The 27,600-nt window shown below is 38.7% G+C and overlaps 1 protein-coding gene across 1 annotated transcript in view; it reads right to left on the reverse strand.

The window, feature by feature from the left end:
- Window positions 1-16,478: 16,478 nt before the first annotated feature.
- cntnap5l (contactin associated protein family member 5 like) overlaps window positions 16,479-27,600 on the reverse strand; it is a 59,948-nt gene continuing 48,826 nt past the window's right edge. Inside the window, exons 17-23 of the mRNA XM_067387954.1 lie at window positions 27,161-27,397; window positions 26,023-26,256; window positions 21,770-21,903; window positions 21,438-21,525; window positions 18,080-18,286; window positions 17,878-17,952; window positions 16,479-17,520 (exon numbers count right to left, since the gene is read on the reverse strand). Coding sequence (XP_067244055.1) covers window positions 17,324-17,520; window positions 17,878-17,952; window positions 18,080-18,286; window positions 21,438-21,525; window positions 21,770-21,903; window positions 26,023-26,256; window positions 27,161-27,397 — 1,172 coding nt within the window. The 3' untranslated portion in view covers window positions 16,479-17,323. The remainder of the gene's footprint in view (window positions 17,521-17,877; window positions 17,953-18,079; window positions 18,287-21,437; window positions 21,526-21,769; window positions 21,904-26,022; window positions 26,257-27,160; window positions 27,398-27,600) is intronic.

A 27,600-nucleotide genomic window follows, 5' to 3' on the forward strand; every position in this document is an offset into this window, starting at 1 on the left:
TCTCAAGTGCAGACTTTCGGTTGCAAACAGACATCTTCATCGCAAGCTATTGAGCTAAAGAGGAAGCAGGATTTCAGAGTTGTATAATTGACATAATTATCCACAAATAAGTCGATTCTTTATGCCAAAACTATTTCTAGATGTTGCTTCTTTTCTGTGTCCCATCAGGCCAGATCTCTCTCTGAAGCCAACTGAATCTAAATGGGACGCATGTTTTATTCAGGAGACGAGTGATATCATGGCTTGTGCATTGGGGAAAAAGTGTGCTTGGGTGTTTTTATGTGGGTTGGTGTTTGATTGGAAGTCACTAGTGAAGTGAAATTACTTTACCTATTGATTTTTCTGGCTCATTTTCTTACAATTTAGGAACACGTCTGAAAGGAAATGCTTTTACAGATATCTTAGTTAAGAATGGCATTAAATCTACAGCATGTAATGAACCTCTGAAATGTGGGGGTTGAATTAGATGTTGTGAGTTTGAGATGCCAATGTTTAATTGCACCATTTATCAATGTGATAGCAAGCTTTGCTGAAGTTTTGGGCACATTTTTTGTCAGGAAATTCTTGTGGTAAAACATCTTTTTCCTATACCAAGAAGTCATCTGGGAGGTAAAGATCCTTTTGTAATTTAAAAACACTGCATTGAAATCTCATGGAAGACTCATAACCTTGGCATTAGCAACAAACAACCAATCAAAAAAAAGTTTAGTTTTTGAGCATATGACCTTGTCCATTTTCAACCCAACTTGGGTGGTTTTAAACCCAGCATTTTTTAGAGTGCACCTAAAATCAACATATAACTTTACTCCATCTAGAATGGGATAACTTTCTTGTACTATTACCTTGCATTATAATCATCACCCCTCCACCAGCATGCTTGACTTTTGGTATGAGGTGTTTGTTCTGATATGCTGTGTTTAGTTTTCACCAAACTTGGCGCTTTGTATTATGGCCAAAAATCTGCACTATGGTCTTGTCTGTCCAAAAGACTTTGTTCCAGAAGTCTTGTGGTTTTTTCAGATACGACTTAAGCTGTGCTGCCATATTCTTTTTAGAGAGAACAGGCTTTCTCCTGGAAACACTTCCAAACATCTCATATTGTCCTGTCTTTTTCTAATTGTACTGTCATGAAATTTATCATTTAGCATGTTACCTGGGGCCTGTAGAGTCCGAGGTGTAGTTCTTTGGTTGTCTGCAACTCTGAGCATTACATGGTCTGGTCTTGAGGTGAATTTGCTGGGACATCAGCTCCTGGGAAGACAGGCAACTGTCTTGATTGTCTTCCACTTGTGAATAATCTTCCTCACTGCAGAAGGAAAGACTTCAAATAGTCTGTGTGGCGACCAGGGCGGGCGAGAGCTGTGAGGGAACGGTGCGAGGCCGGTGGCGGGAGAGTTAACGAGCTCCACCCGGGAGGCGCACCGGCCTTGAGTCTCTCACGGAGGAGCTCCGGCATTACTTTCGTTTTGTTTATTTTGAATTAAAGTTATGTTGAATGTTTGCCGGTTCCCGCCTCCTTCTTCCCGTATTTACGAACTGTGTTACATTGTTGCCAAAACCAGGGAGGAAGGAGGGACATGCTGTCGGAGAGCCCTCGCTGCTGAGGGGGATCGCGGTGCTGCGGCGTTCGGGCAGTGCGGGAGTGAAGTCCGCGAGAGGCTGCCCAAGGCGGTGGTACTGGAGCCTTGTGAAAGGTGGGACGAAAGGTGGGCCGTGCTCCTGGGACGAGGTGGGGTGGCTGCCGTCCTGGAGGGAGCGGAGGAGTGCCGTCGTCCACCGTGGGCCGGAGCCTGCTACCGTCCACCATGAAGGGGAGGAGCAGGGGACGGGGGACTCGCTGCCGGCTGCCCTCAGCCGGAGGAGCCATCGCCGGCCGCCACGAGGCGGTCGAGGATCGGGCCGTCCACCGAGCATCCAGTGCCATCGCATGGCACCATGAGGAAGAGCCTCTCGGCTGGCTGAGGACCGAGCGGCAGTGTGTCTGGGAGCCGGACCCAGAATTTTTTTTTCTCTTTTTCCTCTCTCCCCTCTCTCGTTCTGTCGCTCCCCTTGCTTCCGTCTCCTTTCTCTCGTCTCGTCTGTCCTTACCCCCAGGTGCTGCGGCCGCCGAGACAGGCCCCGGGGGGGAGTAGGCGCAGTTGCGGGAGTAGCCCCCGGCCTGCGAGGGGCGATGGGGGTATGTGGCGACCAGGGCGGGCGAGAGCCACGAGGCTGGTGGCGTGAGAGTTAACAAACTCCACTTGGGAGGCGCACCGGCCTTGAGTCTCTCACGGAGGAGCTCCGGGAGCATAAAACGAGGAGCGACGACAGTGAAGGACGAGAGAGGACCAGGCCTGTACTTTATTTCATGTTTTATTATGTTTGTGTGGCCGGCAGATGTCCGCGAGGGTCTGCCGGCATTACTTTCATTTTGTTTATTTTGAATTAAAGTTATGTTGAATGTTCGCCGGTTCCCGCCTCCTTCTTCCTTATTTAAGAACTGTTTTACAGTCTGGAAATGGCCGTATAATCCTTCTCAGATTGATGGCAGCAACAATTGCTTCTCTAAGATCATTGCTGATGTATTTCCTCCTTGGCATTTGTGTTAACACTCACCTGAGACAAGCAAACTGCCAGAACTTCATCTTTTATAAAGGTGCTCACACTTGCTGATGATCAATCAATCAAAGCAATTTGATTAGCAGTGCCTGACTGCTACTTACCCTCGTAATTCCAATGTTAACAGTAAGGATGTCCTTAGTTTGTCACAAATGGCTTTTCCATTTTGGTCTAGTTTTTGTTAAATAAATAATGACACTGTGTAACATGTCATGTGGTGTTGTTCATCTGATGTTTTATTTTCCAAATTTTAAGACCTGCCAAGGACCAGATGATTTTTTATGCCCTAATATGGAAAACCATGGAATTCAATAGGGAGTCCTAACTTTTTCACATGACTGTATAAAGTCTTCATTGCATCCAGGCCTTCTGAGGAACATAAAGGGATGACAGTGCACCAAATTCACAACCCTCCCCAAGGGGTCACACTGACATAGTCCCATTTCTCTTGCTGTTCACTCTGTCTACAAATCCTGGTAAGCTAAAAGTAGATAATTCGTTTCAGACAGAGCACAGTATGAGAGCTCTCCTGGCTTTGTGAGCCATCACACTGAATCCCACCTCAAATAAAAGAGGCATGGGAAAGTAACTTTATGCAGGATTTTTTGACATTGCGATGGTGTTAACAGAGCTTAACCTTCTCTGGGTTTAATTTGCTCAGGTGCCTGTTTAAATGTCATCGCTGGTCTCCTGATTGAAGACTCCCTGCCTCGCAGTATTTAGATGAAGTTATTAAACATCTCTAGTCTGCCATTTACGTAATGTCTTGGTATATTAGCAGATGTTAGGTTATAGCTGTGAAGTGAAAATGAAGATGAACATAAATAGTCCTTCAAGCTAGAGTCCATTCAAACACATCTAGACATAAAACCTAGTTTACAGAAAATCAAAAATTAGGGAAAGCCCATACATATACATGCACAAGAACTTTTCTGTTGGCTATTTAACTATACAGATTAGATTTAGAAGCTATTCAGTTCAATTCAGTTCAACTCCACTTCAGTAGGGTTCATATTTTAATTATAACCTAATGTCAATTGTACTTATGCATAAAAGAAATTATATGCTAATGCTGTAAATTACACATGGTAAGGGTTTCAGACTGATTCAGTCTGGTAACTTTACTTTTTTTCTCTAAAAGGAACTGGCTCATAAGAGGCATTTAATTCAGGAATCGGGAATTGGTCATGCTGTATATTTTTGATTCACAAAGAAGAACCAGCTCATTAGAGTCATTTGGTAGAGAATCAAACAACACCGGTCGGCTTGTTATCTTAGCTTTTGAAAGTAGCCGATAAGGACAGCCCAATAGAAAGATGTTTCTTGACATTATTTTGTGGTACACTATCATTTTAGTGCATCACATTCATTACAGGCTGCAAACTCACATTCTCAAAAGGCTGTGACATTGATGAGTCATGTGCAACAGTGTACATTCAGCAGCAAAAAGTGCTGTACAATGACAGTAGGCCAAAGATAAAAAGATTGATTTTGTGATTTTATGAGTAATTATCAGTATAGTTCAAATAAAGATTAAAAGTCAAGTGTCATTGGTTCTCATGTGCCACATGTACATATTTGAACTGCATCAGCTAAAGGAGGTTTTTGGAAAACAGTTAGGCCTACTTATTAATTTTAGTCTGTTTCTCACACAAAATGATCATACAGTATTGGTGCAACAGATTTGGGAACAGAATTCTAACAGATAGGCCTAATAGATTTTGTAAAAACATTACAATGGTTGAGTAAATGACATAATTGTCATTTTCGGATGATCTATTTCTTTAATGCACTCGTGCAGTTTTAAGGATTCTGCCCTCTGCTGACATTTTCAAGCAATCTGATTAAGGTTGACCTGTGCTCTGTTAACCTTTAGCATATTGCATTGTATGTTCTGAGTGTCTGAACTGAATCTGGCCTTCTTGATGACATGGTGTGTGAGAGAGAGAGAGAGAGAGAGAGAGAGAGAGAGAGAGAGAGAGAGAGAGAGAAACAACAGGGAAAGGCATGCCATTGATTTGCCATCCAACTCCGCTGCCGTAATCACCTGATTGTTCCAGACAAATATACAGGGGAATCGACGAGAATACCAAATTAGATCTCTCTCCCCTCTCTCCTCCCAACAGAACACATTTTCCTCAACCAAAGGCTGTGTAACAAAGAACTATATTTAAACCAAACTAGGATTTTTTTGTTGTTGGTGTTTGATGGGTTTGGCAGCTTTGATCATTTTAAATAAATTTTGTAGAGAGAACTGCTAAAATAACTTGCAAGAGTATGTAGGTCTGGTTTTGCCTACTTACAAATGTGACCACAAAAATATTAAAACCTGAAATCATCTACATGAAGGGCACTTAAAAGGCATAAATAAAACTATAGACTATATGACCCGTGCTGGCCAAATGAGTCTCTTGAAATCCCTGTTAATAACACCTAATTTGGCACACACCTAGTCAAAACCAAATATCTATAGGAAAATATATATATATTCAACTTTTTTTCAGTATTTTACTTCAATATTTTGAAGTACTGTAATTCTGTTTATATGTGTATATATCGGGATCACGCACTGTCTTTGTGCGAGCGGTCTGTCAGTCAGCGCGAGAAAGATTGATTTGTTTACATCAGCATGAGTTTGAAAATCACATTTCATTGATTTAGACCATCAAACATTCACTATGAATATTCACAATGTTTGATTGCTGTGCTTTAAAACGATACCAAACTTGGACTAGTGAGGAAGTTGCTGAGGAGAAATGCAAGTGGTGAAGCGAGCCGAGAAAAACTGCATTTTTCATGGACAAAGGAAAGGTACTCCTCTCAGAAAACATACAAATGAAGATACTTTTAGATGTTTAATTGCTATTTGAAGCATTTGGATCACTAGATGAGGGCATGTTTCGACATGTTTTTGCCTGTAGCTCGCATAAGTAGCCCGTGCTCATTTTGCTAAGGGTTCTTTAAGTCTTTAGGTCAGCCAACGGGTAAAGCAGGAACACTTTACTCTTCCTTTATCCTAAAAAAGAACTCCCATCATTCTCAAGTTGCAAAGATGTTGAAGTCCGTTAACAAGACTAAAAATTCAAAAGAAGAATTTTTGCAAATATCTTCATTAGACAGAAATTTAAAAACCTTACCACATTATAGTTTCACTAGCTCTGAACATAGACATGTTTATTCCATTTTGCCTCTGGGCTGTCATGTAATTTCCTGCTAATTAGCTGGATAGGTTAATAGATGTGCTGCTTTTTACTAAAGTAATGTCTCTTTAAAAGTACTTTAACTCTTGGCCAAAACTAACTACTTCTTAATTCCTTTTTTTGACCTTTAATCAAGCTGTCTAATGTTTTAACACACTTCAAATAGCCGTGCTTCTTGTTATTGATTATTTAAAGACTCTTGCTTTGGTCATAGTGTTGGGAAAGCTAATTATAACTTGCAAACTACAAACTACACATAATTTAAAAGTAGTTAAAGTAAGGCAGAGTTAAGATAGTTGCATTGCGACTTTTAATCACTCTGTTTGGTATCAATATGATGAGAAGATCCTTGAATTTATGTGGTTCTCCTTGGCATTTGCTTAAATGTGTACATTTGTACTATATCTGTCTAGGGAATTGCCATTAATATGATAATGTGATTTAATTAGTAATTTTTCACAACCCAGTTTCTTTGGAGGGTGATTATAAAAAAATAAATGTAAACAGAAATTCTGTTTGCTCTTTCTAAAGGTTAAGAATGTTTTGCTATGATTCTTCTCATAATAGCTGGTGTGTGTAATGGCTGGCATGATCACACAAATGTGAGGTTCATTCCCAAATCTGTGTGACCTATGAACTGGAGAATAACTGGTCATGCTCCATAGCCATTGCTCCAGGTTATTTTGGAAATGAGTGTATTTTCATTTGTACAAAAAGCATCTGCTAGAGCAGAAGCATAATTCAAGTGTTGTCATGGAAGAGGCTGAGGGTTATTTCTAAGTGTTGATTGAAGGTTTAATGGTGTCATGATGAGAGGTTACAGCCTGATTATGTGGTGGGCTATTTCAAGTAGTAAAGTGTGGGTAGTTTGTCTTCATGCTACACACGTACACACTCACACAAAGCACATCAAATATAAATGATATATTTAAAGGGATAATTAACCCAAAAATGAAAATTATCCTATGATTTACTCACCCTCAAGCCATATGACTATCTTCTTTCAGACGAACACAATCAGAGATATATTTAAAAATATCCTTAGTCCTCCAAGGTTTATAATGGCAGTCAATGGGGGTCTGTGCTTTCAAGTAAAAAATAATGCAGCAGCAGCTCATTTGCATTTAAAGGGACACACACAAAAATGGCGTGTTTTTGGTCAACCCCCCAAAAAAACATAATTATCTCTGGGGTATTTTGAGCTAAAACTTCACATATGCACTCTGGGGACATCAGAGACTTATTTTACATCTGTCAAAAAAGGGGCATAATAGGTCCCCTTTAATAGATTTAAAGTCCCTATTATAGTAACTAAAACAAAGTACCTTTAAGGCAAGTAATTTCACTCTGTGGCCATGCAAGTACAGCATATATCTCTTTGAATGGGGAAATATTAAGTTCTCCAAAGCTGTTCACCAAGCTTATGATTAAATTTCATATTTGAAATCACCGATGAAACAACTGACATGAAACGTAATTTTTCAAGTTGGACCAGCCAATTAGCATGTGCAGTCATAAGAGCGCATCTCAGAACATTGATTTGTTAGCAAATGGAGCTTCTAAAGGCAGCTGCAGTAACGCAATGACTTTACTAATTGGCGATTGGCTCTTTTATGTAGAAGGCATGACTTACACATGCACTTAATCCCATTCACAGTAATATGTCTTTGTATATCTAAAGTCTTTGGCTAAAATCACTGTTGGTGATGGTGTTAACCAGTTCAAGAAGTCTGACACAGAATGTCCTGCAAAAACTATATGTTCCTGGTCATTTAAAAAAATCAACTGCTACAGTTTCATGTTTAGAGTACACTTTAATGTAGTTTCCATTTCTTGTAATACTTTAATTGTGTATTGATTTTATTCCCCCAGAGGCATAACCGAGCTTTTGAAATGGCCAAAATTCCCAGAAACCGATTATGTCAAATACAAGCCTTAGAGTCACCCAATCAGCAGTTTGCAGAGATGCGGGGACCCCATCAAAGCTTAATTGGCTGAATTTGAGCAATTCCAACAAGTATTACATTTGAGTAATTATTACTTTTTATGCCACTGAGTTTTTATGCATGGCTTATATTTAGCTTGTGTAAATGCTTAAAAAAGGCTTTGATTTTCTGAACACACTGGGTAACTGCTTATGCTTTCAGAGTAAGGACATTTGATTGTGCTTCAATTGCTAGTTTTTGGAAAAATAAATCATTTTTTTTTTTTGAGTGCTCATGCTGCCATGATGCTAGTGTGTTGTTGTAGGTGGTCACAGGGCATTGCTATGCTATTTTCGAAGCCTATTGTGTACGGTATTTGAGGTATTATTCATGTCCATAGCTCAAACAGCGCAGGTCAAGTCATGCACTAAAATTTAATAATTAGTGTGAAAAATCCCCTACAGGCATGCATACACACTGCCTTCATTCTCTACATTTCCTTAAGGAACTGTCTGCTCTTGTCACATGAATAAAAGCATCTGCTAAATGAATAAATGTCTTTGAGTCCCTGTGTGCCATTTCTCTCTGCACCCCAACCATTATATTTTCATCTTTGATCAAGGGAACAGAGTGATCAAAATCTCAGCTGCACTTTTATTTTTGTGGCATGGCAATTAGAAATTAATATATACATAAGTTTGCGTTCCACTGCATCAAAAACTTTGTCAGTCCTCTCTGAAAATAATAATAACAATAATAATAAAAAAATCCTTTGATGTGCCATTGTATTATCATATTAAAATACAGAAGTATCAAAGGGTTAGTTCACCCAAAAATTCTTCCACATTAAACATTTTCAACATACCAGTAATTGTCATGACAGTCAATACATGTTCTTTTCCTGAGACTTCTTTGTTTTTGCCTCTTTAAAATAGAGCCATGCATTCTGGGAACACTTCCAGCTGAGGAGAGTCTGGAAACGCTTCTTTATTAGACCTCTCACTGATGGCTTTGTTCAATGGACTTTGAAGTACATATTTTTCCACCTCCAAGAGCACAGACCCTCATCCTGTTCACTGATCTCTTCTTTGCTGGCGTGAGCAGCATGTGATAGGTCAGAAATTACACTTGCCACTGGTTTTTGTGGAAACCATCAGACCAAAGGAAGAAGTGCTGCTCTTTTATTGCAGCAGGAAATTTCATTTAAATTGAACTATTGATCTGTCTGCACGTTCATGCTCAAAAGCACATACTCTTTATGTTTTGGACGCTCATGTCCTCATGAAAGTGTATACTTACTGCTTGGCCCTTGTAGTGCACACTACAAGAAGGAAGCTTGTTGCTCTTTTAGGTTTTTAGTCAGTTATAAAAAGCTCTAGATCTAGTAGCACATGCTACGATAAAGTTTAAACCTAAAATGTTATGATTGAGTTGACCAACTTCCATTTACATAACCTAAATTAAACCTTAATAAAGCCACAAGACTTAAAGGGATAGTTCACCGAAACTGAAAATTCTGTCATTAAAGGTGCCCAAGAACATGTTTTCAAAATATGTAATATAAGTCTTAGGTGTCCCCTGAATGTGTCTGTGAAGTTTCAGCTCAAAATACCCCATATTTTTTTTTTATTAATTTTTTTAACTGCCTATTTTGGGGTATCATTATAAACGCGCCGATTTATGTAGCGTGGCCCCTTTAAATCTCGTTCTCCCCGCCCAAGGAGATCGCGCTTGCCTTAAACAGCATAAACAAAGTTTACACAGCTAATATAACCCTCAAAATGGATCTTTACAAAGTGTTCGTCATGCAACATGTCTAATCGCGCAAGTAGAGTATTTATTTGGATGTTAAATTTGATTCTGCTTGAGTTTGATAGTGCTCCGTGGCTAACGGGCTAATGCTACACTGTTGGAGAGATTTATAAAGAATGAAGTTGTGTTTATGAATTATACAGACTGCAAGTGTTTAAAAAATGATAATAACGACGGCTCTTGTCTCCGTGAATACAGTAAGAAACGATGGTAACTTTAACCACATTTAACAATACATTAGCAACATGCTAACAAAACATTTAGAAAGACAATTTACAAATATCACTAAAATATCATGATATCATGGATCATGTCAGTTATTATTGCTCCATCTGCCATTTTTCGCTGTTGTACTTGCTTGCTTACCTAGTCTGATGATTCAGCTGTGCACATCCAGACGTTTTGCCCTTGTCTAATGCTTGAAAATGGGCTGGCATATGCGTACACGCCGACTGTTACGTAACAGTCGGTGTTATGTTGAGATTTGCCTGTTCATCGGAGGTCTTTTAAACAAATGAGATTTATATAAGAAGGAGTTTGAGACTCACTGTATGTCATTTCCATGTACTGAACTCTTGTTATTCAACTATGCCGAGGTAAATTCAATTTTTGAATCTAGGGCACCTTTAATTACTCACCCTCATGTCGTTCCAAAGACTTTCCTGTAAGACTTTCGTTCATCTTCGGAACACAAATACATTTTTTTTGATGAAATCTGAGAGCTTCCTTTCCCTCCATTGACAGCTTCAAGAAGTTCATAAAGAGATCATAAAACTAATCCATATGAATTGAGCGGTTAAGTCCAAAATTTTCTGAAGAGACTCGATCGCTTTATATGATGAACAGATTCAATTTAGTCTTTTATTCACATATAAACATTCATCAACTCACACATCAGTTGTGGTAAACAGAAGCTCAAGCATGCTTACTTGACGCACGAGAACCAATGAGTGAAGCAGGTTTGGTTGAGCTTTTGTTTATGTTCGCTGATCAATGGTTACATGTGAATAAAAGCCTAAATTTGTTCATCATATAAAGTGATCAAGTCTTTTTAGAATATTTGGATTAAACCACAAAGATGAACAAAAATCTTACGGGATTGGAACAACATGAGGGTGAGTCACTTACTAACCTTGTGTAAATTATGTCCAGCCTATAAACTTTGCTGTCATGCCAATATAAGGCCAGTAAAGACAGTAAACTTTGTGACGAATATGCAGTATTCACACAAGAATGATCACATGATCTTTCAGAAATCATTCTAATGCTGATTTTCTGCTCAAGAAACATTTCTTATCATTATCAATGCTGAAAACAGTTGTGCTGCTTAATATTTTTGCACTTGATGCATTTTTCAGGATCCTTTGATGGATATAGAATATATATATGTAAGATATATAAAGTTCAAAAGCACATAATTTATTTGAAACAGTGGAGACATTTATAGTGTTACAAAAGATTTCTGTCACTTTTGATCAATTAAATGTGTCCTTGCTGAATAAAACTATTATTTATTTTAAAAAGCAGGGAATTCTGCTTTAGAAAATTACAAAAGGCAGAGTACAGTTTTTTTCTTGTGTTAATTGAAAATGTACAACAAATGCTGTTGATTCAACTTAAGCTGAACCTGGATCATTCCTCACAATGTTACTTGGCACAAACAACTCCAGCAACAGCAGAATTCATTTGACCTCCCTGATGGTGCATTGCTCTCAGGCAACAGTCTGATACTGTAGATCATGAATATTTACACCCTAAACTCTGAGCTCTAACAAATGTGTATGATAAATATGCAGAAGCCGGTGAAAACACATCGAGGATGGGTTCATCTATGTAGGCCTGCAGGGCCGATCAGCGGGAATGCCTGATGGGAAAAGATGTTGCCCGGTACATCCAGCCGTTTCAGAGACATGCTGAGTGCCTGTAGCTTGTCAGCAACAATGTAAAAAAAAAAAAAAAATCCCAAGCTCCAGTAATTCAACTGCACAGGCAGAGGCAATTTTGCAGTAAATTTACACAATTATCCTGCTTGAGTAATCAATGACTCTCGTAGCTGGCGAAAAAAAAAGTGATGGCCGCCAGATGTAAAGTGTGTGTGTGAGAACAGGTGTGACTGTACCCCTCTGTGCTACAGTGGAGCTCATTTCCCATACCCTGCCAAGTTTGCAGATTGAAGCGTGCAGAGGCTCAGGTAATATTGCTGCAATTTGAGATTTACTAGCAGCCTTGAGAATACCAAACAGTTTCATGCGTACCACGGGAAAGTGAATCATTGGCTTTCATTCAATTAGTCAATGCAATTAATTAGTCCAACACAAGATTATTCCTGTGATGCAAAGCCCTTTTTCTAAATACAAGTGATTTATAAAGAAACCATATATATATACATAGCCAAAGAAAAACAAAAAAGCTCACAGCTTACATTGACTACAGTATATTCTGCTATTAATATTTTGTTGGTTTTCTTGTTTTTTGCATGTGTTTATAATTTCTTTGTGGGATAGCCTGGGCAAAAATGATGTCTGCACAATATGGCATGTTTCATTGTATCATATCACGAATAAAACCATTGACTCCAGGCACAACTACGCAATATGCTAACAAAATCTTTAACAAATGTTTAATAATACTTGAAGAAAGATTGAATATGTCAATTTTCCTTGGCTGGGCATCACTTTTGACCACTATATAACTAAGTAGACTTAGTGAAAAAAGGGGGTAAAAAGGCTAATTAAATAAGTTTGGAACATACTCAAGCTATTTTTCTCTCAGTTTCCTCTTTGCAGATATTTGATACTGGCTTTATCCAATTTCTAGAATTTTCACCCCTTATGTGAGTGATATCCTGCGATATCATTAAACCTTCACTTGGACCACCTTGCAGATAAAGCTGCCAACTCCACCAATTAATCTTGTTAAAAACACACAAGTATGTTCGAAGTTCCTGAGCTTCATGGCCACTGACCAGAACTCATACCGACAACCCCCAAAAGTCCATAGCTCTAGCTGACTTCAAAAATGCTGCCAGTTCCAAGAAAAATTAATTACGAGGTTTATGCCAGTTTTTTTTCCCATGAGATCACGTAGTATGATAACAGATGACACACTGGGTTAGAGTTCCCTCAGATCTCATCCCAAAGTAAATGGCAGCCAAGGTTAATTGGCTTCTCTGGCCTCCCCAGAGGCTGATCGACGGTATCAAAATTGTTTTGCTTTTGTTAAGTGCGGAGGGTGATGGGTTTAATCAAGGCATTAAGTAAAAGAGATTTAGTCACCACCAGTGATTTAGTCTCCACTCCTGGCGTTCGTCTGTCCACTGTGCATCCAATTAAACTATAATTGTATTTTATAGTAATTGGGAGGTTCACACATATTCAATCAACAGACTGGGACTTAAAATGTGCTGCCTAAAGCTTTCATCCACCTTACCTATAATGGCAAATGTACTTTTGGCACAATGCATCCGTGAGTGCATGAAAAATGAATATGACACACAATTGAAATGCTTTATTGGTTAACTCTAGTAGAAATTCATTTAGGTTTAGGTATTCCGTCTATCTTTCAGCTTATCTTCAAGCCAAATACTCGTGCAGTGAAGAGAGAGAGCAATTTATTTCTCTTTATCTCCCTTTGAGTATTTTTTTCCTTCTTTCTTCTTGCTTTAAGGGTCGAGGTGTAAGTCGTTGATTAAAAACGCGCTGCTGCATTTTTCCACATTCTGCGTTTTCAGGTTCAGACTTTTCTCAAGATATCCACTCATATTTGGGGCGAATTGAATTTTGGCTCATCGATAATTCAGTTTTCATGTCTTTTTTTCCTGCACGCACACTGTTTTCCTTTTATCCAGCTCAGAGAAAATAGCAGAAAAAGTTAGTCATGTGAAACATTAGCCTATGTAGAGATGCTTCATCCACACATCTCTTGTGCACTTTTTCTGCAATTGGTAGCTTTTTCTTTTATTGTAATAATCATTTCTACATCTCTACAATAAAATCACATGAAGTTTCATAATGACTAAAAATGTTAAACAATCAAAACTATTTAATATTTTGGAATCTTCAATGGAGCCTCCCTTTACCTTGATGAACTTAACTTCGCTCTTGACCTGCTCAGTTAATTTCATAAGGTGCATCGTAGAATGCTTTTCTAATCATCCTGCCTTGAATATACTTCCATTCTATGGCCCTGTCCCAAATGGCGATCTTGTGAACTTACAATGACCACTGCATGAGCAAGTCCATGTAGTCCACAAGCCTGTAGGGTGTCCCATTGGTCCTTTTAGGTTTCATAAGGCTTATATGCATCCTCGATGCACACTTTTGTCGAGCCCACACTGAAGTGAGCTCCACAGCAGACTTCTACCTGACAGTCAAAGCGGCATTATGTCAAGAAAGTGTGGACTTGGAGGAAAATCTCAAGGGCTTAGGGTGCCATTTGGAACAGGACCTATATAGTATAGGAAAAAACGTGAGCAGAGTAGTATAGGTATGCTCACGCCACATAATAATTACAGTAAGTGCGCATCCAAAGGAAACTATCCCATGAGGCCACAGGAGAGGATTTGTGAATGGCAGCGAAGCAATGCAACTGACGCCATAGGTCACATGACCTATGTACTACGGATTTAGTACATCTGAATTTCATTCATACTACACACATTCATATTATATAGAATGTACTTTTTGGCAGTCAAAAAGTAAGTTTCAAACCACATGTAGTAATATACATTTTGCGATTTTGGACACAGCGCTGGAGTTCCCATATATGCTTCAATTAAAAATAGTTCCATTTTACTTATTCTATTCAATTCACATTTGTCTATAAACTAATTTCAAACATTTACGCATACAATAAGCCTGCAAATTAATGGGTTTATAAGATCACAAGGAATCCAAAACAGGGTTCCCACACACATTCAAGGACTTAATTTGGGGACACATTTCAAGTGAGAGCAAGGTTACTTTGTATTACCTTGTAAAATACATTGTTACAATTTTCATGTCAAAAACAACTATGCAAAAAGGCTTTTTTTTCCATTTATTTTTGGCCATATGACAGATCTGATATTCTATTTGTCGTATTTCTTAGCATAAGCTGAAGAATATTCGGTACATCCTATACTGTATTCTAAAATTATATGATATTAACTTTTGCATGGATTTTATTGAAAAGAGCTTAGGCTCATGTAACCAGAAGTTTTACGATATATGAATATGCTTTTAAGTTTTTTTTGCCTCATGGGTTTATATCTGTGGAACTCTGAAGTACCATCGTAGTAGTTTCATGCGCGTAAACGTCATGGCAACGTACAACACAAAGTACCTCACGCGGGAAACACTTAACGTAATGTGTATATGCGCGTTACTAATGTAAATCAAGCAAGCTATTATGCATAGGCCACGAAGTGTGGGCAAAATAACACATTAGTGGACCGGAGGGAATAATATGGAATGCTTTCCAGGAAACTCCTTGCACATAAATTCAAGCACTTTCAATGACCTATATAACTTTCAAGGATTTCAAGCACCCATGGGAACTCTGACAAAAACAGTAAAGTGTCCACACTTTTGACTGGTAGTCTAAATTCAGTCTTTCTACGTGTTTCGAAGCTTCCTATAATCGAGGGCTTGTTGTGAAGGTGTGATCATGTGACAATCAGGTGCATCTTGCCATGAGAGGTGTTGTTTTGCTGTCTACAGCCTACCTGTTACAACAGATGGCCAAGAGAAGTTGTTTCATTACCACTGTATCCTAAGGGTTCTCAATCGATTCTCTCTCTCTTTTTTCATCTTGGCTTATATTACTAGCTGTTCATTTGACACACAGGACATAGAAGGTCAAACAGACTGCATTGTAGAATACAGTACCCAGCGCAATGTGCTGTTGTATATGGCACATTATTTCACCAGGCTCTATTACATGGATACAGAAAATTAGCATACTACACACAGTACACACACGATATACTGCAGAATTTATAAGAGTAGTATGGCAATACTCTAGGATCCTGTTTCCACATGGTATTAAGATGAGTTTTGGTCGGCGTTTTGAGCTTGTCCTATTTCAACCACTTCCAGAGGTAATCGAAAATGCATTAGACCGGATTGCTTTCATAGTGGAAACGATCATGTGGTCGAATGCATTCGAACAGCTGCGAATGATCGACTACTCTCTACCTGCTGTCCTAACGTGTAACATTATGGGAAGCGTGCTAGCCAGACGGGTTTTAAAATTTGTTGGCTGAAGACACAAGTTTGGTTTGAAGATGAAAAATGTACCAAGCACAATGTTCTCGCACCATTCTTGATTTTGTTCGGTGTGGTCGTGCAGTTATCAAAGCAGAAACAAAATCTAATGCTCTCTGTATGTTTTTCCGTCTTCTCCAGGCATGTTCATATGTAAATTGCGCAAGCTTATTTTGTCCACTAGATCGAAAGATCTGAAAAAGCCCATGTGTTTACTCGCCTATAGGACAAAAGTGTCTCTCTTGTCCACTTGTGATCCAATCGACCAAAATGCATCTTATACCAGGTGGAAACAAGGCCTATGGCTCAACAAAATGGATAACCATTTTGAGAGTTTCAGGACAGTTGCCAGAAGTGTCACTTGCCATATCTGTCAGTGACAAATTTTATAATTTTTGTGCTGGAGTCTATAGATATCTGAACTACTGGTCTGTCTTTGCAAGCTAAAACAATCCTTACTGCCATGACTGCACTATTCCATTGCCATACACACATTAATTTTTGCATAAATATACCAAAACCAGTTCAATAGGTCATCTGCACTCATAAGCTCTTAGAAAGCTCCATTTATTAAATATAATTATGAAATGTATGTACACCATTCATTTACAATAGTCATATAGAAAAAAAAAAAAAAAAAAAAACAGCCATAGAATTCATTCCCAATAGAAAGCAAGTGTTTTTGTGTTGTTGTTTTTCTAGTCCGGAGATATAATGCACTTTAATAAGGACAACATTTCATTCCAGGAGCACATTGGGTACGCTCAGTTGCGAGACCGGCTCGATTACGGTGGGAAAGAGAATTAAACTGCCTGAATCTGCCCGCCCCATGGGAATCGGGATACACACAAATGACTCATATTCCATCCCTCAGCCGCCGCTGATATATTCTTATAGTCCTTTGGTGGTTAATCCAAGCCTTTAGTGGCTCCTTGCACCAGTCAATAGTTTCAACATCAAATGCGAGGTTGTCGGATGCGGACGCCTTTAATCTTTTGTTTTTTTTGGACACGTTGAGTGATGATCGATCCTTTAAAAACAATGTCTGGGAAGGTCCACCGCCCTGCCACAAAACCATTCTCTCAGAACGCTGTCCACTGGGGTTTCAGTCCATTAGCTTAAGCCCACTCTATATGCGGGCTCTGAGACAGACAGGTTTGAGCAGGCACACTGGATAAAGACAATTCCGAGTGATGCTTCAGGCCTCCTGCTGTGCTGTTTGTTTGGAAAGTGTGTGTGCTATGCATGTAAAACCTATTATTATGCCCGTAAAATAACAATATACAGCTCCGTCATCATTCAGGAGGCCCGCATACACACCACTTTCACATTAGCTTTACTCTCTTCATAGAAAATAAGCAAACAAACAAAAACGTCTCTGTTTTCTCTCCTGTGTCCCAGCCTGTAAAAGTGTCTGTTTAGTCATTGCTGGCCTCTGATTGGCTGCTCAGCCTGCAGTGTAGATTATACAGTGTGGTGGGGTTGTTAGCATGTACACTGGCGACAGGCTACTCGATTAAAGGCCAAGCACGACACCGAGAGGTCAGATGTAGTATTCTTTGCTGTCGTGGTTGGGTTTGTGCAAGTCCAGTGCAGCCCGGTATGGTGGATGCTCCATACTGGGGCAGTGCGTCTTTCCGGTGATTCCAGAGGGCGCTGGAGTCCGTCGATGTCGGTATAGGAAGCGGATTATGACGGCCAACGCACAGAGGGTGATGAACACTACTGCAGCCACTACTCCTGTTTATTAGATAAATGTGCAAATTAGTGTTGCATGTGCTTCCTTTGAAATGGATGCACGAAAACATGTTAAATATTAAATTATTATACTGATTCACTTCCTAAAAAGTGATTTGAATGAAGTGGTGTGGGATTGGAACTCATAAATCTATCATGAGTAAAAAATGTAAGATGTATTAATATATTGATCATTCTGCAATGCAGTGCTGCAGTGGTACAAATGAGAACATCATAAAATAAAACTTCTGATAATACACTAAAGATGTATGAGGCTGTACAGTTTCATTTCTGAGGTCTATTATCTGGGTATCATTCTGAAAAGTTTTTCCCAGAGCACAATATCATGGGGATCTATACCTCCGATTAGTGCCAAGTCATTTTGATCTGCCTTTTTCATTGGGTCTTTGCCTCTGTCTGATTTTGCTGAGTCATCTGTAAGCAGAGAACGAGAGCGAGAGGAAGACAAAGGACTGGCTTTTGTTATTCTTTTCAGTAGGCTGAAAAATACTATCATCTTTGAGTCTCTTTGCAGCGTGGAAACATTTAAAGAATCATTTACCTGACCGTGTGTGTGTATTGCTCAAAGTGCTGGACACCGTCCCACAACTTGAAGCTTCAAGACGGCCGATAACAGTAACTAACGGGCTTTGGCTGTTTTGCAGGGCTGCCTTCAGTGGGGTAGCCTGATTAAACTGGACGGAGGACAAGCAGCCAATAAACCCTCTCAATCCAGCCTGGACCAGTTCCTTATCAGTGATGTCATGACCTGAAACAGGAAAAAGGGTTCCACTTTATATTAGGTGTCCTTAACGGATTAGTTTACCCCAAAGTGAAAATTCTGTCATCATTTACTCACCCTCATGTCATTCTTACGGGTGCAAGACTTTCGTTCTTCTTTGGAACACAAATTAAGATATTTTTTATGAATGAATGCAGTCAGATTTCATTCCATTGGCTGCCTTTGCAACTACCACTTTGACGCTTCAAAAACTTCATAAAGACATCGGAAAACTAATCCATATGAATTGAGTGGTTTAGTCCAAGAGAGCTTCCGGAAGAGGTTTGTTTTCGCGGGTGTAGCAGGTTAGGTTGAGCTTCTGCTTATGTTCGCTGATCAATGTTTACATGCGATTAAAAGCCTAAATTAAATCTGTTCATCATAACAAGCGTTTGATTCTCTTCGGAAAATTTGGACTAAACCACTAAATTCATATGGATTGGTTTTTCCGAGCTCTTTATGAAGTTTTTGAAGCATCAAAGTGGAAGTTGCACAGGCAGTCAATGGAAGGAAATCTGATAACATTCTGTCATCAAAAATATCGCTATTTGTCTTCCGAAGAAAAACAAAAGTCTTATGGATATGGAACGACATGAGGGTGAGTAATTTATGACAGAATTTTCATTTTGGGATGAACTAACCCTTTACTACTATGTACTTACATCAAAAAATATGTAAAAGGTACTTATTGTGCTCATATTGTATTGCAGAACACATGTGCTGCTATTGAAGTGGGATATGGGTAAGGTTAGGGACAGGTTTGGTGGTATGGGTAGGTTTAAAGGTGCAATGTGTAAAATTTGGGAGGCTCTATTGACAGAAATGCAATATAATATACATAACTATGTTTTCAGTGGTGTATAAAGACCTTACATGATGAACTATTATGTTTTTATTACCTTAGAACGAGCCATTTACACAACCCTCCATGTCAAGTCGTCATTTTGCGGCGGCATGTTTCTACAGCAGCCCTAAACGGACAAACACTCTACAGAGCGCGGTTCATCACTAAGTTGTTCTTCTTCTAAATCGTTCATGTTCATGAGGCAGCTTGCATCGTCACTACATTGAATATGCACAAAGTAGTAGTAGTAGTCGTCTGGTTTATTAGAAGCAGAGACCATTCTTTGTGAGAAGTAAGAAGAAACCTCATTGCTTGACTGGCTAATGTACTCTCTACTGTCTCAGACGGCCACCGTAGCTGCACTATTTTGCTTCGAAAGGGAGGGGTGACCTGCCAAGACTGTCCTCCTCCAAAAAACAACCCTATAGGTCGTTTTTTTCAAGCACCTTATTACAACCTATATTAACATTTTAAAGTCATATGCCCTCTAGCTGGCATAAGTGTGTTGTGCTACGTCTGTCGTCATGAAATGGTGTATGACCATCGTGACCAATCAAAATGTGTGTTCATTTAAATGCAATGTGTGGACTTTTTACACGGTCCCTTACCCACCATTTGTCCTATTTCCATTTAGCAAAACTCATTTTTTTATTAATGACTACACCTACCCCAACCCTAAACCTACCCTTAGTGATTTATAGTGCATACACTTTATGAGCGCGTGTTCCCACGGTCACATGATTGCATATTGTTGTATATTGCAATGCTCTACCAATTAAGCTATGCGAAACCTGAAATATGAAGCAGATAAAAGGGTAAAATTCATTAAAATGAAAGAGTTTTGTTGTCGACAGGGGCACAACTTTAGTAAACGCTCCAATGGGTCATATTTCAGGGAAGCGACAGACGACCTATATGGGCGTATTGGTTGGAGGATATGTTGGAGCTGGCGATGGTTGCATTTCACAACCTCACCGCTAGATGCTGCTAAAATTTACACACTGCACCTTTAAGGGTGGGTTAAGGTGTAAGGGATGGGTCAACAGTGCAATTATAAAATTACAGAAATTAATCACAGAAGTAATTACATGCAAGTATTTTTTAAAATATAAGTACAGTGTAAAAACATGTAAGTACACAATAAGCGCATTGTATCAAATGATTAATTTAAATGTAAGTACACAGTAGTTAAGTTATAGAGTGGGATCTGAAAAGAATTGAGCAACTGAACTAAAACTGCATGTAATATGAGTGTAATATTAACATGTTAAAATACATTCTGCTATTCTGCTATCCTAGTTTAATATGCAAAGACACTGCAATTCAAAAATTAGGGTTGGTAAGATGTTTTTAAGAGAAATCTCTTAAATTCACCAAGGCTGAATTTATTTAATCAAATAAAACAATATAATAGAATAATTTAAAATAACATTTCATATTTTAAAATGTAATTTTTTCCTGTAAATTCTCAGCATCATTACTCCAGTCTTCACATGATCCTCCAGAAATCATTCTAATATGCTGGTTTGTTGCTCAAAAATCACACTTTGTTGGAAAGTGTGATACATTTTTTTCAGGATTCTTTGATAAATACTTGGGGTGGAATTTGCCTGAATAATGGGAGACAAGGAGAGGCATTTTTTTGCAATTCTATTTGGTGACATCAGTGGCATAAAAATAATGCATTTTAACTGAATTCGAATGTTAAACTGTTTATGAAACCACTCATCAGCATTCATTTGTAAAAGGAGCAGACTGCAGAATTCCACAAGTTACCCTAATCTGCTTAAATCTGCTTAAAAAAACTATTATATTACACAAGTCACCTTTTTAGTGTCTAAAAAGCCTTTCTAAAATAGAATAAATCAGTGCATTCAGTGCTGGTTCCTTTTCCATTTTGCATCGTTAATGACTAAAACGTTTAAAAAGAGTCTGTTGTAGTTGTGTGAGTGCTTTATTGCTAATTTGTCTTAATTGTTCTCTTGCCTCTGTCAAAGCGCTAAGGGTTCATGCTACTTCAAGACTCTCCGTATTTGTTATCAGGTGAAAAGAAACTGTCTCCTAGGCAACACTGAGAAATTCCATTTGGCTTTCACTTGGCAACTCACCTGTGACGGCGCTGTCAAAAGTGTGCACACCATACCTCTGCCTCCCAACCCAGACAACCACCCACCCTTTCCTAACCTGTCTGGATTCAAACACCTGACGCCACAGCAGTGAAATAGAAATGTGTGAAACGGCGTACAAGGAACATGAAGAAATAGAGTCCTCTTCAAAAGCCTGTCAGCGACTCACCTTGGATTCTCCCCAGAATCACTGACCTCACCGGGCTGAGAGCAGAGCCAGGAGACAGGCTGTACTGCTGGGTTACTGTGCTGTCAATCTGGAAGGGCACAGATATTATGGCAGATAATATGTAAAAGATTTATACCAATATTAAGTTTAAATCAGTCATGGAAAGCATACATCTCAGGTTATTATGACATGCTTTTAGAAATATAATTTATGTTACAAGAAATAACTTATTCAGATAAGTTATCAGACAGTCGGAGGTCAAGTAAAACGTCTTTGGAAATCATATATTGGCCATTGTGTTAACACCTGCTGCTATGGAGACAAACACTCACCTGGACAAGGAGTTCCTGTCCCTTTCGATTGATTTTGACCCAGTGGAACCGTCCGTCTGCTAGACTGGCTGACTTTGGGCTGAACGTTTCTGTTCTTTTTTCTTTGTTCAACAAGTATCGTATTTGCAGGCTGCCTGGGAAATCAGAGTAAAAGCTATTGACTTCAAGTCAAAAGATATTTGTTTGATACAACGAATGCTGGGTTGTAGCATGACAAGAAAGAATAATGCTTTAAATTTCAACAGAGATAAGTAATGGGTTGCAAAATAAACTCCAACAGGGTGTTCAAGACCTCAATGTAAAGTGTTTTTGTTTCAACATGAAGGGGTCTGTGATAATGACACATGGCTACTTACCAAAGAAATAAATGAATAGATAAGAAATATTGATTTGAATTTTATTATTTTAGTCATTTTATTATTATGGAAATAAAAGATGTGCGGATATGACAAACATTACACTAGCAGTTAAGTAGGAAATTGTTTGTTTAGGACAATGTCAGCTATACTGTTCAGTGATCATGATGTAAGGAATAATTGATGACAGGCCGTTGAATTCTTAGAAAATAATGCACATAATGTGGTCATGAATTCAATAGCCCAAGAAGTCAATTATTCTGCTTATGGTTATGGTTACTGCATCTCAAGACACTGTTCCGGTGTTGTATTTCAAGACATTTGTCAGGTTTTTGTCCTTAAAACACTCTTGTGTGTGGGACTAATTTCTTACGCATCTCATCCCAAGCCTCCGTTTCTTTCCAAAACGTTATTTCAGTAACTAGTAACGGAGGCTTGAGCCTCGATAGCAGACTAATACACTTGATACAGTATTTAACGCAGTTAATTGAGAGAGAGAGAGAGAGAGAGAGAGAGAGAGAGAGAGAGAGAAAAAATAAGCTTGTGAATTAGTTTATCTGATCTGTCTCTCTCTCTATCTGTCTCTACTAATAGCGAAACTATAAGTTTATCTACCACAAGAACTGCACAGTTATTACCTCACTGGTGAGAAATGTCATGTATCTTTTAAGTTGCTAAACTATTTTACTGATTAATTCGTTAGAGCAGCACTGACAAAACGTTTCTGTGCGAGTGTGTGTCTGTACTATACAGTACGTGTGTACCTTTGAAAGACAGAGAGAGAAAGAGAGCGTGCGAGAGACTATGCGCTTTCAGGACTAAATAAAATGGATTTTGTGGCAAAAAACATGACAATAATTTGTCTTTTTCATCCTATTGTTTGCTATATTTATTTGCTTAGTTGGTGTGGGTTTTGTTTTTCTTGCGGTTGTAGGCTGTAGGACCTACTGAAATAACTCAAATCATTTGGCGAAGTGATATGGAACTGTAATGCGGTCAAAACCTGCCTAGAACTACTTTAGCTGTTAGAACATTGGTCAACCAATCAGATCTGAGCATTCAACAGCCCCATAGTATAAATAAATATATTTGACCACAGATCACTGCAATTGACTAATCAGAATCAAGTATCACAGAAAGCCATGTAATTTCTCATACACAAAAGAAATTAATAGCACTTTAAAAAAAAAATGTTTAAAATTACCATTTAAAAATTTTAGGTTAGTATGATGATAAAAAAAAAAAAAAAGAAATTTATACTTTTATTCAGCAAGGATACATTGAATTAATCAAAAATAACAGTAAAACATTTACAATGTTACAAAGGATTTCAATTGCAAATAAATGATGTTCTTTTAAACTATTCATCAAAGAATCCTAAAAAAATCTATCATGAGTTCAAAAAAAAAAAAAAAAAAAGCAGCATGATTGTTTTTAACATTGATAATAATAAGAAATGTTAAAAGAGCAACATATCAGAATAATTTCTGAAGGATCAGGTGACACCAAAGACTAAAGTAATGATGCTGAAAATTCAGCACAAAATTCAAACACACAGTCATTACAGGAATAAATTACTTATAATAAATAAATATATTTGTGGCGACCAGGGCGGGCGAGAGCCATGAGGGAACGGCGCGAGACCGGTGACGCAAGTGATAACGAGCATCACCTGGGAGGCGCACCGGCCTTGATTCCCTCACGGAGGAGCTCCGGGAGCATAAAAGGAGGAGTGACTACAGTGAAGGATGAGAGAGGACCAGGCCTGGACTTTATTTTATGTTTTATTATGTTTGTGTGGCCGGCAGACGTCCACGAGGATCTGCCGGCATTACTTTCGTTTTGTATTTGTTTATTTTATATTAAAGTTTTGTTGAATATTCGCCGGTTCCCGCCTCCTCCTTCCCACATCTACTGACCTCGTTGCAATATTCAAATAAAAAACTTATTTTAAAATGTAATATTTCAGAACATTTCAGTTTTGTATTTTTTCGATCAAATAAATGCAGCCTTGGTGAGCATAAACATTTTCAACTTTCAAAAACATTTTTAAAAATTTTACCGACCCCAAACTTTTGAACAGTAGCGTACTGTACATGTGATGAAGCCTCCACTAATATCTGTGGCCTAAATTAATCGGTTTTCTTATAGAGCGAGATCAACAAATGACTGAGTGCAACTTTAAGGAGCAATCTGTAGTTACCAAACAGGAAATAAAACACACTACTCTTTAGTTAATTAAGTAATAATTAGGTAATTTCACTGCAATTAACAATTTGAGAAATATGAATGCTTGAACATGTTTAACAGTCATTTGGGATAACAGGACCAAACAAGTCTCTGCAATTATCTCTGCACTGGAAAAATACTGTGAATTATCATTTCTTTTGTAGGTGGAACAAGACTAACTCCATCCACTAGTTTTCCCTTCTTTGTCATTAAGTATTCTTTATAGCCTTTATAGCTTGCTTCCTAGCTTTAATTCATTGATTTTCATGTTGAGTCTTTCCTTAAGCATACTTTGCTTCTGTTCTGCATTTCCTGCTCCCCGCCTCAGTACTTCTTTCTTTGTACCACCTTTTCCCTTTTTTATGCCTTCATGTCAAAGATTGATGTGCATTGCTATCTGCTGTGCAAGACATGTTAGCCAGTCATGTGTTCTCTTGATGAGATGGTGACAAATTCTTTTCTGCTAAATGGAAAAAACAGAGAGGTGTGAAAGAGTAGTGTAAATGGTGATGAGAGACAATGGTTGCAAGACCCTTCAATTTAGATGCCTTGTGTGGGTGTAACCGAGTAACAAAAAGAATGTCTGCATATGATGCACTTTAAAGGGTTAGTTCAGCCAAAAATTAAATTTCTGTCATAACTCACCCTCATGCCGTTCCACACCCGTAAGACCTTTGTTCATCTTCGGAACATAAATAAAGATATTTTTAATGAAATCCAAGAGGATTGTTTTTAATCCCCCATAGAAAGCAACGTAATTGAGGTCATTCAAGGTTGTGCGTTAAAGACATTGTTAAAATAGTCAATGTTTCCAGGTTCTGCGTCAGAACGCCACCTCAGTATTGGCATCAGCATCACACGTATGCATCATGCTGCTCACGTGAACAGCATCAGTCAATACTGAGCCGACGTTCTGAAGAAGAACCTGGAAGTGATGAACGTAAACAGCTTGCAAGAATGACAGGGGAGAGACGAATTTGTTGAATAAAGTCGTTATTTTTGCTTAGTTTTTTAGAACAAAAAGTATTCTCGTTGCTTCATAACATTGAACCACTTTAGTCTTGTTGACTATTTTAACAATATCTTTACTACTTTCCTGGACCTTGAATGATGGTAATTACGTTGCTTTACATGGAGGATAAAAAAAAAACTCTTTACCGGTTTGGAATGACATGAAGGTGAGTAATAAATGACAGAAATGTAATTTTTGGGTGAACTAACCCTTTAATGGGTATGTGTTGCCAGGTTGTAAGAGTATGTGCCAGCAAGAAAGGTGCAGGGTGTGAAATTGAAGACCTCCCAAACACGAACAAATTCTTTCCTTGACTACTTTTAGGACTAAAGGAAAAATTTTGGATGTATAACTTTTTGCTACTCCATAAAAATTTAACCTGCATAGCTAAAATTTGCATATATATAGTACCGTTCAAAATGTTTTTCACAGAAATAAATTATATGTATGTATACACAAACAAATAAATTGTATTTTCTGGCTGCTCTTTTCTAGTCAATGAAATCAGAGAATGTCTAAGCTGGAAAAAGGACAAAATGCATAAAATTACTGCTATTTATTGTCCTTTTTTTGAGTCTGATACAGGTTTGGAACAATATGAAAATGAGCAAATGATGACTCTTCCCCATGTTTTAGAGTAACGTATGACTTGGTACCGTTTGATGATAGCATTACAGCCATATAGTGCTGGTCAAGAGTGTGAGCTGTCAGGATCAAGGCAGGCACGTGATGCGTCAAGAACCCAAACGACACTTTCTCTTGAGATTTGGTAACTTCTGCATCATGGAAGCGGGCCGGTGATCTTCTGGCTTCCTCATTCAGTATTCCGGAAAATGGCTCCTGGAGAGTGTACAAGACTGAAGATCCACTTTCAAAGGAAGCTGCTAGAGCTGTGATGGACACAGAGCAACAAAGAAGTCCCTGGTGAACTTCACTGAGAACATCAGCATCATCATCTCTATGCAAATTCAGATTGTGCGCTAAAGCAATGAACTCTACGTCTCATCTGTCATTATTAGAGCTATAAAAAAACAACAACATTAGCACTGTTTCCTCCCCAACCACAGCTGAGACTGTGGCGGAGAGGTGTCCTACTGATTCTTTCTGTCTCTTCTCATTTTCTGGTCATCTATTCTAGTTAGCAGTAAACAGCCGTGGCTTGAGCGGACCCGTTTTGACATCGCATTGTGAAGAAACAAAGCCATTACATCACTAATCTGACTGACAGGCTGCTGGATGGGTATGAGGCAGAGGAATGGCTGCTGTAATTAAATTCCATTTGTCAGTTAAAGCTTTTCTGCCAAGGGCTGTCAGCCCAGCCTCAAGGAATTCAAGGTGAATATGCCATCAAGGGCATGTTGTCATCCACCGGCAGCCGACCCTCCTGATCTAATAGAAAACGAAAAGTTGTCTGAAATGAATGACATTTCCATAGAATATATAGTGGGTTGACTTTTATACCTGTTGTACACATTTTTGGTACAAATGTCTCCCATTGTGAGATTCATGCCATATCCAACAGTTCACGGCAAGCCGTGGCTTAAACGGATATTAAATCATCTCATATAGAGTTCTGATTTAATTTCTCTCTGTAGGCTTTGATCTAATTGTGTTTTTACAGTGTAAATCCAATAAAAACAGTTCCGCTGTCAAGAATGCCAACATTGTGGCATTTGAGAACTACAAGCATCTGAGGTGTGCTTTAGTCCAGAGTGCCAATTTCTTTCAGCTCTTTTTGATTGGTGCAATAAGACCTATGAATGAGAGCTCGCCTGGAGGCCATCGTAACCTCACCTGTTCGGCAGTGTGGCCCATCGAAGGCTGTCTGTGTGCAGTCGCAGGTGTAACTGCTTCTCTCTTCGACACATCTCCCTCCATTATGACAGATGCTGTCACTTGTGCAGTGACCCAGGCAGCCTGAATTTACCCCAGGGGTGGTCTTTGCTCGCTCATAAAGGTCAAGGGTAACCCCATTAATGGTGAGGGCACGTAAGCAGCCCAGAAAGCCCCTCTGCCTAGAAGCCGTTCCTCCTAATGGGGAGATTATAGTGATTAATTGTCTTTTAAATGCTAATTTATAAAGCCAAGCCCTTTGAAGTTGATAATAGTGTAATTCTCAGGAAACTATGTCATTTGGGTACTATATGTCTCCTGAACACTTACTATTGACATAATTAACTGAATTTAGTCTTATTATTTGATAGTTTTACTCAATTTAGTGTGTAAACAGCAAA

This window comes from Chanodichthys erythropterus, chromosome 6, assembly GCF_024489055.1.
Source record: "Chanodichthys erythropterus isolate Z2021 chromosome 6, ASM2448905v1, whole genome shotgun sequence".
Taxonomy (NCBI): Eukaryota; Metazoa; Chordata; class Actinopteri; order Cypriniformes; family Xenocyprididae; genus Chanodichthys; species Chanodichthys erythropterus.